The sequence below is a fragment of the Xyrauchen texanus genome, chromosome 5 (genome assembly GCF_025860055.1).
Source record: "Xyrauchen texanus isolate HMW12.3.18 chromosome 5, RBS_HiC_50CHRs, whole genome shotgun sequence".
Taxonomy (NCBI): domain Eukaryota; kingdom Metazoa; phylum Chordata; class Actinopteri; order Cypriniformes; family Catostomidae; genus Xyrauchen; species Xyrauchen texanus.
In genome coordinates this window covers 31008337-31027124 of record NC_068280.1, presented here as the reverse complement: position 1 = coordinate 31027124, position 18788 = coordinate 31008337, and the positions used below count along the sequence as shown (strand labels likewise).

At 39.0% G+C, this 18788-nt stretch overlaps 1 protein-coding gene and 1 pseudogene across 1 annotated transcript; both read left to right on the top strand.

Annotated features, from left to right (window-relative positions):
* LOC127643621 (condensin complex subunit 3-like) overlaps nucleotides 1-18788 on the top strand; it is a 53846-nt pseudogene that overhangs the window by 9571 nt on the left and 25487 nt on the right.
* LOC127643623 (ligand-dependent nuclear receptor corepressor-like protein) lies at nucleotides 455-6018 on the top strand. The gene is made up of 2 exons (XM_052126412.1): nucleotides 455-504; nucleotides 1197-6018. The coding sequence occupies exons 1-2, from the start codon at nucleotides 470-472 to the stop codon at nucleotides 2251-2253; spliced, it is 1092 nt and encodes a 363-aa protein (XP_051982372.1). The 5' UTR covers nucleotides 455-469; the 3' UTR covers nucleotides 2254-6018.

Here is an 18788-nt window from a genome sequence, read left to right as displayed (position 1 = left end):
TGAATCCACCCTTCTGATGGGATCAGGATAATCCTGTTTTTTGGATCAAATAGATCCCAAACCCAGTTCAAAGTTTTGAAAAACCCAAAGGGCAGGTTTGATCCAGATCAAATGTAAGATCGGATTACATGCTCTGATCTTAGTTCGGAATCCCTCTTTTGCTTTTGAAAAACCCATTTCCAAGATTTGATTCAATCCGTGATCCGAAATCCCACTGGATTACTTTTGAAAAACTGGGCCCTGGGGATAGAAATTCCTTTTTCTGGTTTTCAAAGGAGCTAGCATATTGTGTCTTATTACTTTTAAGTAAGCTTAGCTCTGAAAAGTACCTTTCTACACAGTGAAATAAGGGTTTATCTGTTTACCTAACTCTGGATAATTTGGATGAATTTGCTCTTAAACTTTATTAATAATGACACTTTTCTTAACTGTCATAGTAGATGGAGTACTTGACCTCTCTAAGAAAAACATGTCTTCAGAAAATGCATCTACTCAAATTTCAGGGTGAGTGCTTAAACTTTTCTTGTCCTGTTTTCCAAGGTGTGTGTCTTTTGTCCTTGCAAAGAAATTTCTACTTGTAACTGGTTACATTTTGACAGTAAAAATTGACAAAGGGTAAAATATATATATATATTGGAAATAATTGAGCATTTTCTTTATAAGTCTTTTTCTTTTGTATCCTATTTGATAATCTTCTCATTTAATGCCATTTTAACTGTAGAATTCAGTGTTTTTGATGCACGGCCAAAGGGGTTGACTCTTTTCTTACTTGTTGGAAGGTAACGTCACATTTGCCAACAGTCAGGGGCTTCACTTGTTACTCTGTGCCACCTGTATATATTCATTTGTTTATTTATCTATTCATGTATATATGCAGTGTTATTTTCACATGAGAATTAAATAGGAGAAAAACATAATGCAGCTGCATTGCAAAGATACTGGAAGTACTTCCATAGAGGTTTGTCTTTCACCACACAATTGACGAGAGACTGTCCTTTCAAGATGTATCATTTGCAACCTAAGGCCAAAAACAAAGTGATTACACTTAAACAACTCAGAGGTTTTGTGTTGTTCAGACAATTGAGAACGAGTGATGTTACCAAAAGACAAGGCAGTAAAGGAGTGGACCCTGAGTGTGTCCTGTCATTGGTCCGCTCACCCGTTCATTTCTCATCCTCCCACCCACCTCCCCTTAGGAGACCGATCAGAGAGGACTATTTGGATCGCAGCTCTAAGTTTGCAGAAGGTTTGCTCTCTAAGGCCTTGAAAGATATTCTGTCTGGATCACTGAACATTCACAAAGCAGCCATACTATACGGGATACCTCAGAAAACCTTACAGCTACAGACCGAGGCCTTATCACCAGAATGTAAGGAAGGAGGACCACAGATCTTTGGAGAAAATGGTAGGGGCACAGATACATTGTGGCCAACTAATGACACACGACTGGTCCTGCAGAAAGTAGTGGCCTGGGCTAGCTCTCAGTCTGAGCAGTCTGAAGTAGGAAAATGTAAATTCACATCACCAGAGCACACAGTGCTGAAGTTTCCAGCAGCAGTGGCCGCCTCTTCATACCTTCACCACTTAACCTTGCAGAGGATGGTCTCACAGCTACGGGAGAAGAACGACAGGCCTCTTATGAGCTCTGAGCCAGCCACACCACCTCAGAGTCCTGCCATTGGGCCAGCTGTGCACATTCGAATTCCTCAGGTACGCCTCAGTGCTCAGCCCAAAGCCAAGCTGGATCTGGGAGGCCTGGTGGATGCAGTGTACCTAGCCAACAAAGCCTCTGATGGTTCCACTGCTCTCCACAAGCTGAAGACCATTCTCCCCAAACAGGGTTTGGTCGAAAGCAACCATGGCCATGAGTCATGTCTACTCCAGGGTGACCTGCCTCCACTGTGTCTGAACGTAAATAATGGGAGTGTTGGTGGGAGTGTCACTGGAAGTGTTGACCGCTGTGATGATGAACGAAAGCAGCCACGGAAAAAACGGGGCCGTTATCGGCAATATGACCACGACATCCTTGAGGAGGCCATAGCCATGATAATTGGTGGGAAGATGAGTGTGTCGAAAGCTCAGGCTGTCTATGGGGTTCCACACAGCACCCTAGAGTACAAAGTGAAAGAGCGAACTGGCATGCTCAAAACTCCACCAAAAAAGAAGCTCCACCTTGCTGAAGCAGCAACCTCAGGATCTGGAAAGTCAGGGACAATAACCAATGCCTCAACTACTGCCTACAAACAGTCTTAACTGAAAACCAAAACCTCAACTATTTCCTAGAGATGGTTTTAACCAACACTTATCACCTAATCTACAGCCAACAAAAGGTTTTTAACATGCAGTCAGGACCTCATGCAGACTTAGAAAAGTACACTTGAATCTTCAACAACATTAAATGGTACATTTCATTAATTCACAAAACATGCCTTTTAAAAGTATATTCAGGGGTTTCACTGTGGTTATCTATGATTATATTTTTTAAATATTGTAAAGCATTGTTGATTTTTAAGTTAAGTACAGTTTTAAAACTAAGAAATATTCAGGTTTTGTTCATGCATAAGCTAATCTCAGCTTAATGATTGTTGTATGCAGTTTTCACACTGATTAATCTTTGTAGCAACTGGTCATTTAATTTCATATCTGTTCACACAGTGTGTGTGTGTGTTTTTATATATATATTAGAGATGCACCGATTGCAATTTTCTTGGCCGATTTCCGATTTTTTGCAAGTGTGGCCTGCCAATACCGATTTTTTTTCCCCGATTTTCTTTCTAAGAACTATTATTGACCACATATACAAACAAAATCTACCTTTCTTTAATGCTAAATTTTATTTTCATAATAAAATAAATTATTAAACATTACAATTTCCCCCAAACTGCACTAAGTTACAGGATCTTCTCTCACTGAAACAACTCTCAAAATAAAGTGCTCTGTGACTTGAAAGAGGTAGAAATAACAATTAACTGCTAATGAGTTGCTTTATATAACAGATGTCATTTTCGACTATTTTTATAAATGGACCTTTTTCTCTTTATTACTCGTCTAACAAAACTATTCCAAAGATCTGAAAAACTGAAGTGTCCAATACGCTCAACTTACGTTAGATGTACAAATATCAGTTGTAAAACTGAGCACTGCTTTGGGAACGGCTTGCATACCTGTCAACACTTCCGTTTTTCCTGTCAACACTCCCGTTTTGTTATTTCTCCCAAAAAACTCCCGTAATTTGTATGGCCCAAACCACGTTATATGAATAATCACATCAATATATTATTCCAAGGTGGTCCAGTTGCCAGATTTTGAATGAAACACATCCTACTCACATAATCGACACATCATACACATTACAAATCATTTATGACCACAATCTGGCAACCTACAACCCATTTGCGCTGTTGATATCTGCGCAGGCAGTAGACGCGGGATGTTAAATCAAGCATCACTGGTAGATGGGAGGAGAAGAATCAGCTGGTGCTCTGGCGAAAAAAAATAATATACATGTACATTTAACAACAGCTGGATGGAAGAATTGAATTTCATATCCTGAAGCCATATCGACAATGCCCACGCCTTTTGCAATGTGTGTCGCACTGATTTTAATATCGGACACGGTGGGAAAAATTACGTTAAATCACAACGGCACAATTTGTATGTACTTAGCCTGCCTCTGCCATCCAGCACCCCCCTTCCCCTCTCCCGGATTTGTGTACCCAAATGTTGACAGATAACAGGCTGCGTGTGTTACATGACATGAGATTAAACAACTCTGGCAACGTGACGTAGGAAAGTACCTCCTACTCTGTATCCAGGAAATTTATCAGATTTCTGAAGCCTCTGTCCTCAACTATGGAGAACGGCTGGTCATCCAGGGCCATGAATTCCATAATTTTCCTCGTAATTGCTTTGGTATTTTCGTTGCTCATACCAAGGAATGATAGGAGAGGCTGCTGACTTGTGGCTGGCTCTGAGCTCTGGCTAGCTTTAGCCGCTTTCACTTTTTAGCTTCTTTTTTAAAATGGTCAGCTGGGTGATGGTGTTATAAATGTCTAATTAGGTTTGTTGATCCGAAAGTTAATGTGGTGGTTCCCCCGCGGTTTACTTTGGCCTTACAATTATTACACATTTCGAACTTTATGTATTCTTCACTCCAGTGAAGATCTTCCATGCCAATGACATGTTTACATGCGGCTGTGACGTTGTTGCCTGCACCGCTGGCAACAAAACGGACCGGCTTGGAATCGGTAAGACGTGAGGCTGGGTCGAGCATGCGGAAAATCGGCTAATTCCGGTCCCTGGCCGGTTGATTGGTGCATCTCTAATATATATATATATTACACACACACACACTGTGTGAACAGTCATATATATGGTGTATATGTGAAAACCTTGGGACAGTAAGACTGAAATCCCTCATTTAACTAACCAGTGGGAGATGCTTATTCCTATTCCAACAAAGGAAAAACAATGCTAATATTGTTAATATTTTAGTTTTCTCATTTTAGTTAATATTATATTAATGTATAACTGATAATTGGAATAATGTCATGTATTAATCAAGTACATCAATTAGGACTGTTGACAGATTTGTGTGAAAGATTGGACCATATCATGCTTTAAGTGAATGAGGCTTCCCACATCCTGTGGCGACAGTTTAAATACTACTAACTCTCTACACAATGTTGCTTGCTTTTTTTATATTTTGCCCCTCATTTGTTTAAATCTGCATTGCTAATCACACAGACTAACCGTGCGTTCAGACCAGAGTCGTCGAGAGCGTCAAATCGACCGGAAGTCATTCATTTTCTATGACAGCCAGCGTCTCTCGGTGGCAAGAAGCGGCGCGGCGAGTCTTGGGCGGTGTGGGCGTCAGAGGAAGGTTCAAATGCAGCCAACATTATGGTAATGAGCTTTGACGTGGTTCGGCGGCAACCTATTGGAATATAGAAGTGCTCCGCTCTAGCGAAGTCTAGAGAACACAACTGTGTAAACTTTGGTAGAGAAACTGATTATTGCCGTGGTGGGTTTTCCCGTAATATTTCATCTGTCCCTGTTTGCTTACAGCAGGAGTGCCCAATACGTTGATCGCGATCTACCAGTCGATCGCAGAGGCAATGCTGGTAGATCGCACAAAATTTAAATGTACTTTTGTTAAATTTTTATAAAAATAAATATAATGTCTTTCCTTCTTTTAGTTTCTGTCTGACTTGCACTTGACAAGTAAATATTGACCAGGCGAGGTTTTGTTTATTCAGTTGCCATGACAACTAGGTTTGCGCATACGTGCCTTCCAAGGACTTCTGAGAACAGAGCGCGAAATTGCGATGCTACTGCTCGCCTGGTCAATATTTACTCGTCATCTGAATAAGGTAAATGCCCTGGCTATTGTAATCTATTGTGCTGTACGTGTTTTGGGTTTAGTTTTAAAACTGAATGATATCAACATTGAACATTATTATATATTTTTTTTATTGATTAGAAGATGAATTCCATGTAGGGATACATGCAGTAGTCCCAACAAGCATTTTCTTATTTTAAATGAAACTGTGTTTTTTTTAGTTGGTAGATCTTATTGAGTTGGTCATTTAAAAGTAGATCATCACACAAAAAAGTGTGGGCACCCCTGGCTTACAGGGATATAAATAAAATAAAAAAAACTATGCATGGACAAAGGTGTCTGAAATTGTTAGTGTTCCAGTTGAGTTGATGAAGTGGGTATTATGGTTTATATAATATTATATAATAATATATAAAAATATTTAATGAGGATACACGCTACTTGTGATATGTCGGCAAAAAGATACATGTCTGGATGTTTCGTGGCCCCTTTAAATATAGTTCACAAAACCAAGCATTCTCAATGAACGTTGCCGCGTATTTCAAAAACGTCAGCGCGTCCACGAATTTTCGATAGCGTTGTTGGCAGGGCAGCCAGAGCGAATTTTGACGCTCTCGCCGCCTCTGGTCTGAACGCACGTTAAGTTGGAAATGCAACATAATGCATGTTAGATTTGTGCAGGGTTTTATATATATATATATATATATATATATATATATATATATATATATATATATATATATATAGCTTGTTGCTAGTCTCAGTGAATGTGTTTTACTTTTTAAAGTAATAAAAATAGATTAATATTTATAACTTATGCAGTACTCTGAACTATTGTAATCACCACTCAAAATTCTCTTTGCTGCTGTAAATTCTAGTTTATAATATTGTTATTTACACTATTTTTATTCACACTAAATGTGTCATTGCATTATCTGTCTGCTGTAACCAAAATAAAAGTTCAGGGTCATTTTGCCAGTCCATTTACGCTATGAACAAAGTGGTTCAGAGTAGGGTGCTGCTGATTGTGGATCATAATTTTTCCCTGTCCCCCATTCCATAATGAAGTTATCATGGGACAGAAATGCAAAGCATGATCCAGGTGCTACTCTGAAATGCTTTGTTTTTATGGCCAGGTTTTTGTAGTCTTGCTGCACTTGTGTTTTTTTTTTTTTTCATTTTTTTAATTGTGTTCTGTTCTCTTGTTTATGATTGCTCTAGCTTTTAATTACCTATTATACAACAGTTTAACTTTTATTATACTGGTTAAACTATAAAGTTTCTGAAGTGACAACCACATTTAAAGGCAGGACTGACTCCCGCAACTGAGATAATTAACAAGTGATAACCATAGCAACCCTGCACGTATCATGCTTGTGAAATATGAATGCCACCATCTTAGCCTGTTTTATGTTCACTGCTTTTGAGCAAAGAGATTATCCATCACATTATCATCCGAAAATGTTTTGTTAGCTGCCATCGACTGTAATGTTACCCTGAGACTGCAGGGCTGATTGAGAAATTACAGATGAGATAGACAGACAGGAATATATATATATTTATGAATGAATGAAGACATACCTCTGATAGTGTGATTTACACCAGGAGAAGACGGACACATCTCACACACACCATTAGTCTTATAATTAACTTAAAAGTTGTTTGGTTCCGTGTACACTGCGTGGAATTTTTGTCACTGCCTGAATCTTTTTGGAGTTAATTCGTTTGTAGAATGCAGTTGTCACTCCCATATTTATAGAACTGTGTGTGTGTGTGTGTGTGTGTGTGTGTGTGTGTGTGTGTGTGTGTGTGTGTGTGTGTGTGTGTATAGAACAGAATTAAGCACTAAAAGGTGAACTGGAAACCGAATTTAGCTGCTGTTTTTACGTGGCCATAGTCTGCTCTTGTTTTTTGTTTTAAAATGTAGAAGCTCTTGTAGTTCAAGAATAAGATTTGGTTGCACTTTACAAAAGATTCACACACAATTGTGTTATAGGTTATCATGTTTCATTCTTGCAATGAAGAATATGGCCGTTTACTGACCTTGAATGGCATAGTTGTGATCTCTGATTTATTGTGTGAATTTTGTGATTTGAATCTTTGGAAATATGAACATTTCCAAATCCAATGTTAATGTGTATTTTTGTGTTGTGAATGTTCTGTAAATGGTTTACCTCTTGTTGTTCCTCAAAGTGAAATACTGATTTAATCTTAAATTTAACTCCGATTTAAAAGCATTTATCATAACCCATCCAGAATGTTCTTCACAGCTCTTAAACAACAATCTTCTTTAACAACACAGTGCCTGCTCTTATTCTACAGGCTAGTAGTAGTTTTACACAAGAAAATCTTTTAAAAGAAATTATGGATTTATGTAACCTTATGAATCATATAAAATCTGTGTTGTGGATTTATATGCTATTACTATGATTACCATTGTAACTTAAATTTTTCTGTTTTTCTCGGGGATAGATACGTCACAGGCACAGCCTCACTTTTAACATAAAGGGCAGTTATAATACAAGCAGATACATTAAATGATATAGATGTATTCTTAGTGGTGTATTTTCATAATTTCATTATATGGGATACCTTTAAGCTCACTATGGGAATATTGATCCCCATCCATATCACATTGTATCCTAACATCCTAATGTTAGTGTGTTGTTACAATGCCATGGTAGTCTCCTGTATAATTACATTCTTAAAAACATTTGAGGATTCTCAGGGTAACAACAATCCTATGAAAATTGTAGAACATGTTGGTATTTGATCTGTTCTTTTATATCCAGATAAGGGCCTTTAGGATACTGTTGAATAAACCAAATATGGTTCATCCAAAGCAGAATTATTTATCCTGTATTATGAAGGGAGTGTGTGTTTTGGAGTGGTTATATTGTAGACTAGAAAGGCTAAATGAAATATACATAAAATATTAGGGTTTTTTTTTATTTCCCTTTGAAAAGTTTGGCTTGAGGTGGATCATAAAATTATTAAAATCACCAGTTTAGGCCTTTCAGAGTACATGAAATGTAATATTCATAACAGTTGCCGTATATAAATAATTTTGCAATCAGTTATTTATGCATATATTTGTTGCACTAAGATTGATTTTATACTTTTCCCTCTTAATTCTATCTTATTGTATTTTATTTTGTGTTATTTCATTTGATGTAATCAGAATATGAAATTTAAATGTGTTGGTTTTGTGTTCAAGCACTTTGTTGCTTTTGCACATTGATGTTTGGTGCTTTTTCTGCACTTGCATGCATACGTTAATTGTCCTGTAATGTTCTTCCATGTGGTTTACCCATATCAGGTTAATTTATATTTAATCTTAATTACTTTTTTGATCAACTTGAGAGGGGGGAAAACTAAAAGCGATTTGATCCGTTAAACATTTATTTGAGTCTAACATATTGGTGTGGTCTCTCTTTTTTAACATCTTGGGATGTTGCGGCTAATCAAAATTTGCATTAAGCAAGAGTGTAATTAATTGTAAGTATAAGATAGAGTTCTGAAGGCATATTACTCCAGTGTTCTTTGTAGCTGTGCTAGATTAAGAAATATATAATATTGTCTCCAGGACATTTCACTATGTCTCTGGGAATGATCTATAATATTTACATTTCGAAATAGACAAGTAGCTTGTGTACTTTTACTGGTTTATAATTGGTTTTGTCAAGAGCCGTTCGTTGTCAAAAGACCAAGGTTTTATGAAACTATTAAATTTATATTCTGTAAGCGTTGCTACATTCGCCATCTTTTGCCTTCAAGTTATCAATAAAAACTTTTTGTGTACAGAAGTGTTTGTAATTTTTTTCCTAATACCCTTGTTTTAGAGAGGTGGATTAATGTATCAATGTAAAACATAATGTACCAGTATATGTAAATGTGTTTGCAATGCCATGTTATTTGATTCCTTAACCAAGATGAACCGTAATCTTCTAAATATAGCTATGCTTCTGTTTATTGAAGGATATTTTGAATTTAAATGTTTTCAGTAATTGAGTCATTTGCTGCTCTGGTTCACATTCCCTTCAACTACACTAATTCAATATTTAAATTACTGCTATCCCACATAATCCAGTATATTACTAAATTAGTAATGCTTAATCCCCATCTATCTATATAGTTCCTTAGGGCCAAATGAGGAGGACTGTTCCAGACTGGGGAAGGATGATGGTTCTAAAGCTCCAAAGGTCTGGAGAGTCACTGTGTTGGAGAAATTCATGTCGTCACTTTGTTCCCACCATAGACTGCTGCTCTATCATATTCTAATGGGCATGCAGGAAGACTACAACATCTCTGTATCTATGCAGGATCCTCACAGACAACAATTTAAGGCTGAACCCCTCTGCTTCCATGCAGACAAAAAAATCCAAACTCTTACATTAAGGGACTGTTCTGAAACTGCTGGCATTTGTTGTAGAACAGCTTTTAGAGTTTCAGCACATGTTTACTCCTATATGTGTGTGTCTGAAGAATATTCATGGCCATTCGTGCCAGAATATAGCCATGGCATGTGTTGGCAAAGTTAACTGTTGTAAATCTACTGTTTGTTGTACAAAAATCTCCTTGTATCAGCATCAGAATGATCAAGCCTACATTTCTTATCCAAGAGGTGTCCCAGTAAACACTCAAAACTATTTGAATTCTCATAATGTAGGTAAAGGAAGTCGTAGCCCCTCCCCACCACCACTATCGCCAAAGCCTGTGGACACTGATTGTAAAATGAATGCAAAGACCAGCATCTCCCTCATTCAGGATTGCAAGGTCCTGAATATGGCACCTCCTCCTCTCCTACCTCACAGAACGGAGTTTGAAGGGACCGCTTTGCACTCTAACACTCGTATGGGATCTACTGATGAACATTGCAAAAAGATTTTGACATCTCATACACAAGCAGAGAAAGAGAATGACCACCAGTGTGGATCTTTAATTGGGGACCTAATGGATGGAGTGAATGAAAAGCTTAAGGGTATCCAACCATCAGAGAAGTATCAGAGAAGGAACAGACACTTTTTACCCATGCCAATCAAATGTCCAAGAAAAGTGATGACACACATTTGGCCGAGATAATAACAACTGTACTACATAATAGTTGTAACAAAGATTACAATCTTAATGAGCTTTTACAACAGCATGTAGCTACAGAACACTGATACCCTCAGACACGTTTTCGGAAGAGATTGGAAACTTTAGCGGCCATGAGCAAGTCACCTGACCTTCCATCTTCAAGAAGAAAAAGATTACAAATCAAAAGAGATTTGGCCCGACTTATTCCATCATATTGCAGGAGGAAGATAGGGTTTGAGACAGAGAGGTGTCCAAAAAGATTTAAACCTATTCATCCCACACACTCTGATGTTAAGCAATTTGAATGCAGTAGGCTGGAAAGAGCATCCAAGACAGTGGACACAAAGGTCCTAAAAGATACCTGTGACAACCTGTCAACTCGAGAACAAACAGATGAGACACCACATAATCAAGAGGAGCAAGAAACCCAACCCCAACATATTCGTCTGAAAGAACTACTGTCGCCTCCTGATGAAAAGGCACAATCACAAACAGCTGGATGTCACTGGAAGGCGAAAGCAAAAACCCATAAAGAGAAACGGCTAACTGTTGAAATTGGAAGGTCCAGACGAAATATTGTTCCACCCCAGCGTTTCTCTTCGTATGTCACTGAGCCACGAAAGATGTATTTTGCTGCCTGTTTTTCAGAAAGTATATTCATCAAGCATTCCCCTACAGATGGCACCTCAACAGCACTTGGTACCAGAGAAGAAACCAGTGATGAAAAGCCATTCAGAATTGAAGATGAAAAACAAGACTGTGAAATTTTACAGAAAATGGCTTCACTAAAAGATGACATTTCATCCAAAGAAAAACCACTATGTGAGGATGACAATGATGGAAATAATCACCATAAACGGAGTTCAAGAAAAAGGAAAACATACCAGAATTCCACATCACCATCAAAAAGATCTAAACCTAATAAAACAAATAGTCCAGACACTGACTCGCACAGTCCTACTATACCCTTGTCTAACTCTACAACCACTGAGAGTGTAAAACATGTTAAAGAGAGCCGGTCTGGATTGAAGTACAATAGTCCAATAAAGCTTATGTTTGCTTCAACTGTGAGAGGTGAAAATGGTGTAAAATATACACTTAAAACAGCTGCCTCTGGCTCAAATTCACATGGAGAGATGTTTGATCCATGCATGGAATCCTCATGGGCAGGCAGTGCAGTAGATGAACATGTACACTATTCAGACATTGAACCTGCTCCATGGAAAACTGAGAATAGTGGGCAGAAATGCACCTCACCAAAAGAAGTGGCTTCACTTGATAAAATATTGCCCAGTTGTTCAAACAGTGAATGTGTGAACCGAGAAACCATACCAACTGCACATCAAACAATTCCAGTAAAAAGGCATCCTGGGCGCCCCAAAAAATTTGGACCACAAATTGAGAAGTCTGTAAAACGTCCCATTGGCAGACCTCCAAAATTCAAAACGATAAATTCTGGTGCTTCTAGAGGTAAAAATGTGTCCAGTATGGTGAATCATAGAACATCTGAAATGTCTTGTAAGGATTACGGAAATAAAAATCTAAAGATTACTATAGTGTACGGCAGATCAAGAAGGGTAGTTTCTGATGATCTTAATAATTTCCCAGCCTACCAACATGTTTATGAAGTATGAAATAGTGGCAGGCATAGTAAGATATGTTCTGGAATTAAAGGCAGTAATGATGAAATGACCAATGATCAGTTCAAGGATCTCAACTGTGTTATGCCTGTTGAAGAAAGGAAATACACAGTCCACACCAGCAGCAACATCAAATGTCGAAGACAGAGTGAAACGGCAGTGTCAAGAAAGCCAGGAAGACCTCCCAAGGTCAAGATTTCTGAGATTTCTGTCACTGTCACAGCGGAATCACCAAGGCAAAGAAAGATACACTTGAAAAGGGACACAAAAGTTTCACATCTGCTCCATAGGACACTTCTAGTTGAACCTGAGCTTTCCAAAGAGCAGAAGACGATCAATATTCCTACTGACATGCACACGCATGAAGTGGATGCACTGAAAGAACATTGTCAGAGTGCTAGAAGGCCACTTATACCAGTGAGACATTCCGTTAGAGAGCGGAAACCCTCAATTAATTTGCTCCACTCTGTTGCTACTGCCAGGTCCTGTGCACTGGTCCATAAGTCACGAAAACTGCTGCTGAATAAGGCTAGCTCTGAGGCCAACCATCCTACACTGAGCAGACAGGAACCCCCAAACAATGCACTTTCCACAAAGACCAAGAATGTCCGCTACATGCAAGATATTGTCAGTTTTTCTTCAGTGTCAGTGGACCCAATTTTCTCATCTACTCAAAGTTTTAGGTGGTGGCCTACTTCAGCTTCACCTGAGACCTTAAATGAAGAGTTATCCAGGAGGATCAGGCTGATGTCCAATACTTGGGTATCGGATTTCCTAGAGTCCAACAAGTCAATGGAAATGAAAACTGATCTTATACCAAAAACCTGTGAGAGGCCTACTAGTTCTGAAAGGAAGTCTGCCTCTGCTATCAAAATGCTCTTTGAGAAAAGCTGTAATATGGAGAAGCTCTGTACGTGCTTTGAGGTCTGTGGATCAGAACCTGTTGATGGTTCCACGCACTCGCTATCGTACTAGAGGTGTCCGATCTTTTCAGGCTGTTGCCTCTAGGTTGTGGAATGACCTCCCACCGTCTATGCGCTCTCTTGACTCTGTTGATGCCTTCAAATGCAGACTAAAGACCCATTTATTTGTTCAGGCTTTTAATTAGCTGCTTGTGGGTTGATATGATCATGTACTGTATATGCTTTTATTGTGTGTATTTTATGATATAAATGTTTTAGTTGTGAAGCACTTTGTGGCCTTATACCTGTGAAAGGTGCTATATATATAAACTTTTACTTACTTACTTGGTTTATGCAGACCACAGAAACTCAGTCCCTTCAACTGTAAAGAAGGCAAGTTCAAGAAATCCCAAGGAGGTCTTTTACTACAACTCCAGCAGACCTAATTGCAAAGGGAATGTCTGCCCAAGTTCACAGGCGGAGCGGCTCAGGAAACATGTAAAAAAATTTGCTAAATTTGTCCCAAAGAGTCCATCAATGCACAAGCAAGCTCAAAAAATGCTGTTCAAGGCAAGGTCACAAGCCAAGAGAAAGCTCTTTAACACATCACCATTTAAACTGAGCAATGATGTTGGCCAGCAGGTGTCTAGGTCCAGATGCATATGGGGTTGCTTACAGAACAACTACACTCAGAGTGAGGCTAAAGTTTAAAACCAGGCCCAGGAAAACATTAAGAGCTGATAAGGCACACAAAGTCTTTTGTGGCCAGATGAGAAGAAAGACTTCAGGTGTTCTGACTATAGAATTGTTGAACGAAATGCCTAATTTGGTAGAAAAAACATCCACACCAGTCATGAAAACACAAAATGCATTCAAGCTTTCAGTAAAAAGTCCAAGTATTGGAGTTACCAATATTTCGGAAGAGAACAGAATCAGCACCAAAGCTTGGAGTCCAGAGTCCCTGAAGGAATGCAGGGTTTTTCTCAAAAATCAACTCCCCAAACACACAGTCAATGACAGAGGAATGTAATATTTGCACAGTAAAGCTCTATGATGTCTCTCCATTGCAAGAGGAGACTGAGAGAAATGATTGCATTGTGATTGGGGGTAAACTTGAATCTCCTGTACAGCTGCCCTCATCTCCGAAAAGCCAGAGGAAGAGAGAAAAAAGAGGCAAATGGAAAAGCTGCAGCACAAGAACATCTCCCCCAGCAAAAATGCTCAGACAATCAAGGAGCAGCTTTTGTGACTTTGTGCTTGGTAAGTTGTCTTTCAGTGTTATTTCACTTTTTATTCCTTCTCTGTAGAGCATATTTATTTGATGTTAAAATTTAACTGAGTTTTTGTAGTGTTTTTACTGACTGGGGGAATGTGGATGGTCTGTTTTTAATGTAATGCTTTTAGAGGTTTAAATATTGCAGCTTATTCTGTATTTAGTTTGTATTCTCTTCAAGAGCTCAAATGTTTTCAACTTGTTGTTTACAGGTTCTTTGAAATAACTTGGGACCAGTCTCTATCAAGACATTCTCTTGAACTCTAATATAAGGTGCCTTTTAACAGTGGTCTGGCTGAGTATTACAAGCATTATGACACACAACCTCAGCAAGCATCATGTAGCTGAAAAAAACTTGACACTTGTCACTATTTAGACACTTGTTGCACTATTTAAATCTACTTTGTGGTTTCTTTTGTTTGTAGTGTTTTGTTTTCCTTTTAAAAGCTCCCTCAATATTATTTTTCTACACTGCATGGAGTATCAAAGGTTACGAACACTGTTCTGTTTGGTTTGTCCTGCGATATTGGACTCTCATAGCAGAGCTCAACTCGGGTCATTTTAAGACAAACTTTTATAAAATTCTAAAATATATGTTCATTTCATGTTCAAAAATTATCCACATTGTAAAGAGCTTTTTAAATGGGTTCTTTGCAAGTACTGCAAAGTTTAAAGATAACATGTACATTTTTTAAGTTGTGAATAAGTCCATTGATGAAAGAAACAGCTTAAATCAGTGTAAGCTGGTTTGCTGGTCTCTTGGCTGGCTTTGGGCACTTTTCAGTTGTTTAGACTGGGAGGCCAGCTTAGACCTGCAAATCACCATAGGTCTGTTTTTCAGCTGGGTATAAAAAAGTTCCCTTATGTCCTATAAATGTTGGGTCAGTCAGACCTTTGGGGGAACAAAAACAGTAATCAGTAACCCACTTGTACAGTAATCACAAAGCATCCATTTTTTCTTTTTTTTTTGTGCACCTCTGTATCAGTTAGTGTCATCTTGCCTTCTGTTTATGGAAACCTAGCTTTTCTTAGAACTTCTGTGAATCTGAATGTTTGTCAATTTGTTGAAATTCATTCAAGCATTAATTTTGTTGCACTACCAAGCCCCAACATTTTGTTTTATACTTACTACCATTGTAATGTTAGTCTCTGAAAGCCAGACTTTTTATTATTATTAAAAGCTTTTAAGATGTTCCAGAGACAAATATGTTCCACTTAATTCCACCTACCTCCTGAAATCAACTGGTAAGGCATGGTGGTCTCAGCCTCAGTTATTGATTACCCTAGTGGTGTAACCGTGTGGTTAGCCAGGCCAATCAACTAGGCCTATACCAAGAGCAACTAGTGATACAACCTGTGTATGTTTAGTTTGCTCCAATTTATTTAAATACTGCATTACTAGCCCTAATTTCCAACTGCTGTTGGTGTTACTAGTTTATGACCCTGTCCTTCCTCCCTTGTAGCACAGCTAAGATCTGTGCAAAAAGACTAGTTGGTACTACACTTTGAGACCACCTCAGTTGTACTCATCACACTTTTTACTCTGAGAAATCTGGTTCATTTTGACAAGTAGCTTGGATTAGTCATCAAACTGGTTTACTAGATTTCATTTAGTGTCTGGATCAAAATCAGCTAGAGGCATTTGTTCTTGACCTGCTGAAGTAATGCTGGAGTTGACCATGTTTCTTTATAAAGGGACCTACTATCTAACACACTAGCCAATCTCTGCAGTCTTTTTGTAAAGCCAGTGCCAACAATGAGGTTTCTGCACAAGCATGTGCTAAAGCTGGTTGAACACCAACCATCTTCTGTTTTAGGTCCACAATAACCGTTCATACTACGAACATTTTGGTGTCACCCACTGGTTTCAATGTGGTGACAGAGAATGTGCATACAAGCTAGATAAATTGTGCATTATATCTGTATACCTTTGCCAACAATATGCTGGAGATTGGAATGGGCCTTCTGTATTACTATGTTTGTTTATGCCATTTCAAGGTTTTGGCCACTGTCAACTTGTTACCTGGTGCTATATTTTGTACATAAACTTTATACAAACACATCCCTTGTATTTTCTATTTTTAGGGCCCAAGCCTTGAAAAGGCAAGGCCCTATTGTTTTCGTTAGGATTATTATTAGGGCCCAAGCCTTGAAAAGGCAAGGCCCTATTGTTTTCGTTAGAATTATTATTAGGGCCCAAGCCTTGAAAAGGCAAGGCCCTATTGTTTTCGTTAGAATTATTAGGGCCCAAGCCTTGAAAAGGCAAGGCCCTATTGTTTTCGTTAGGATTATTAGGGCCCAAGCCTTGAAAAGGCAAGGCCCTATTGTTTTCGTTAGAATTATTATTAGGGCCCAAGCACAAAGTGCGTAGGACCCTATTGTTTTCGTTAGGATTATTATTATTATTATTAGGGCCCAAGCACAAAGTGCGTAGGACCCTATTGTTTTCGTTAGGATTATTATTAGGGCCCAAGCCTTGAAAAGGCAAGGCCCTATTGTTTTCGTTAGGATTATTAGGGCCCAAGCACAAAGTGCGTAGGACCCTATTGTTTTCGTTAGGATTATTAGGGCCCAAGCACAAAGTGCGTAGGACAATATTGTTTTCGTTAGGATTATTATTATTATTATTATTATTATTATTATTAGGGCCCAAGCCTTGAAAAGGCAAGGCCCTATTGTTTTCGATTAGGATGACTATGATTATTATTTTTTTACGACTATTGGGGCACTTTTGGGGCTCTTAACGTGCTCGAAAACTCTTGAAACTTTGCACACGGGTCAGAACCCGCGGCCATTAGGGCCGGGCTGAAGCTGGTACCGGGCGTGGCAGGGGTCTCGACGGCCCCCTGGAACGGGGTCCGAAAACTTGGTCCATAAATCAAACACGCTTGCATGTAATAATATGAAACTCGGTACACATATAGATCTCATCGTTTCATATATCCTTCATACTTTTACTTTTTACCTCAGCCCAACAGGAAATCGCTCTATTTAGGGTTGTTTGGAAAAGGCATGCAATGGAATTTGAAATACTCCTCCTAGAGAATTCCACCAATCGCCACGTAAACTCGGTCAGCATGAAGTCAAGACATTGAGGATGAAAAATTGCCGGCGGATTTTTGATATCTCGAACGGTTTGGCCGTGGCGAGGAAACGAAATGATGGCGCGAAAAGAGAAACAGGAAGTGTGTTATAACTTCTGCATACATTAATTGATCTCGATGAAACTTCAGCAGTTTGTTCGCTGTAAGAGCCCGATCGCATGGATGTGACTATTGTGAGTCAAAGTTATAGCGCCACCAACTGGCAGAAGGAAGTGTGTCACTTTCAAAATGCTTTGAAATCACCCTCTTATTTTTACCCGATTTACTTAAAACTTTTGGTGTGTAATGTAAACACACGGCAGATGTAGACATGTGAAAGGATTATTGATATCTTGGATACTGTTGCAGCGGCAATGCTTCAAACTCGAATATTCTTTTTTGATGCTTTTTAGACTCTTAGCATACTTGAAATTGCATGAAACTCGACAGACACATCACATTTATTAGCCAGTAGACATGTGCAAAGTTTCAGAAACGGACGTGGTGCAGGGGCTCAGTAGCGCCACCTTTTGACAAAAGTGAGGGGTTGGTTTTATACTTTAACCCACAGTCACAAAACTCAGTAATTATATTGTTCTCATCGAGCCGGACAACTTTCTAATTTACAGTCATTAGCTCAGACCAACAGAAAGTCAGATATTTTGGTTTGAATGTGGATTTTTGGAGAATTTTCTCTGCCTCTCCCACTGACCCTACGTCTCTCTGTGTCTGGGGGAGGGGCTGATTTTTCTGATGAGTGAAATGCTTTTATTTTTGTTTTTCAAGGTTTTGGGGCCCTTAACGTGCTCAAAAACTCTTGAAACTTTGCACACGGGTCGGAACCCGCGGCCATCAGGGCGGGCCGAAGATGGTACCGGGCATGGCAGGGGGCTCGACAGCGCCCCTGGAATGGGATTCAAACACTTGTCCGTATATCAAACATGCTTGCATGTAATAATATGAAACTCGGTACACTTGTAGATCACATCGGGCCGAACAACTTTCGTGCTCTAAGTTTTACGCCAGCCCAACAGGAAGTCGGCTATTATGGGTTGTTTGGAAACACATGCTCTGGAATTATATATATTTCTCCTAGAGAATGAATCCAATCGCCACCAAACTCGGTCGGCATGAAGTCAAGACATTGAGGATGCTACATTCGGACGGATTTTTGATATCTCGAACGGTTTGGCCGTGGCGAGGAAATTGATTTAGGACTAAAAAGGACACATGAAGTGTGTTATAACTTAGTTAGTTCTATCTACAGTTACAAAACTCGGCGTGTATATTGTTCTCGTCGAGCTGAACAACTTTCTAATTTACAGTCATTAGCTCCGACCAACAGAAAGTCAGATATTGTGGTTTGAATGTGGATTTCTCTGAATTTTTCTCTCTCTGACAGACAGACCTGCAATTCTGTGTGTGTGTGTGTGTGTGTGTGTGTGTGTGTGTGTGTGGGGAGGGGAGGGA

What these genes read in the sequence shown, in the direction of transcription:
- LOC127643623 (XM_052126412.1), top strand. Translation starts at nt 470, where the DNA reads ATGTCTTCAGAAAATGCATCTACTCAAATTTCAGG. An exon ending in GCATCTACTCAAATTTCAGG is followed by an intron (nt 505 to 1,196) that starts GTGAGTGCTTAA and finishes ACCTCCCCTTAG; the next exon opens with GAGACCGATCAGAGAGGACT.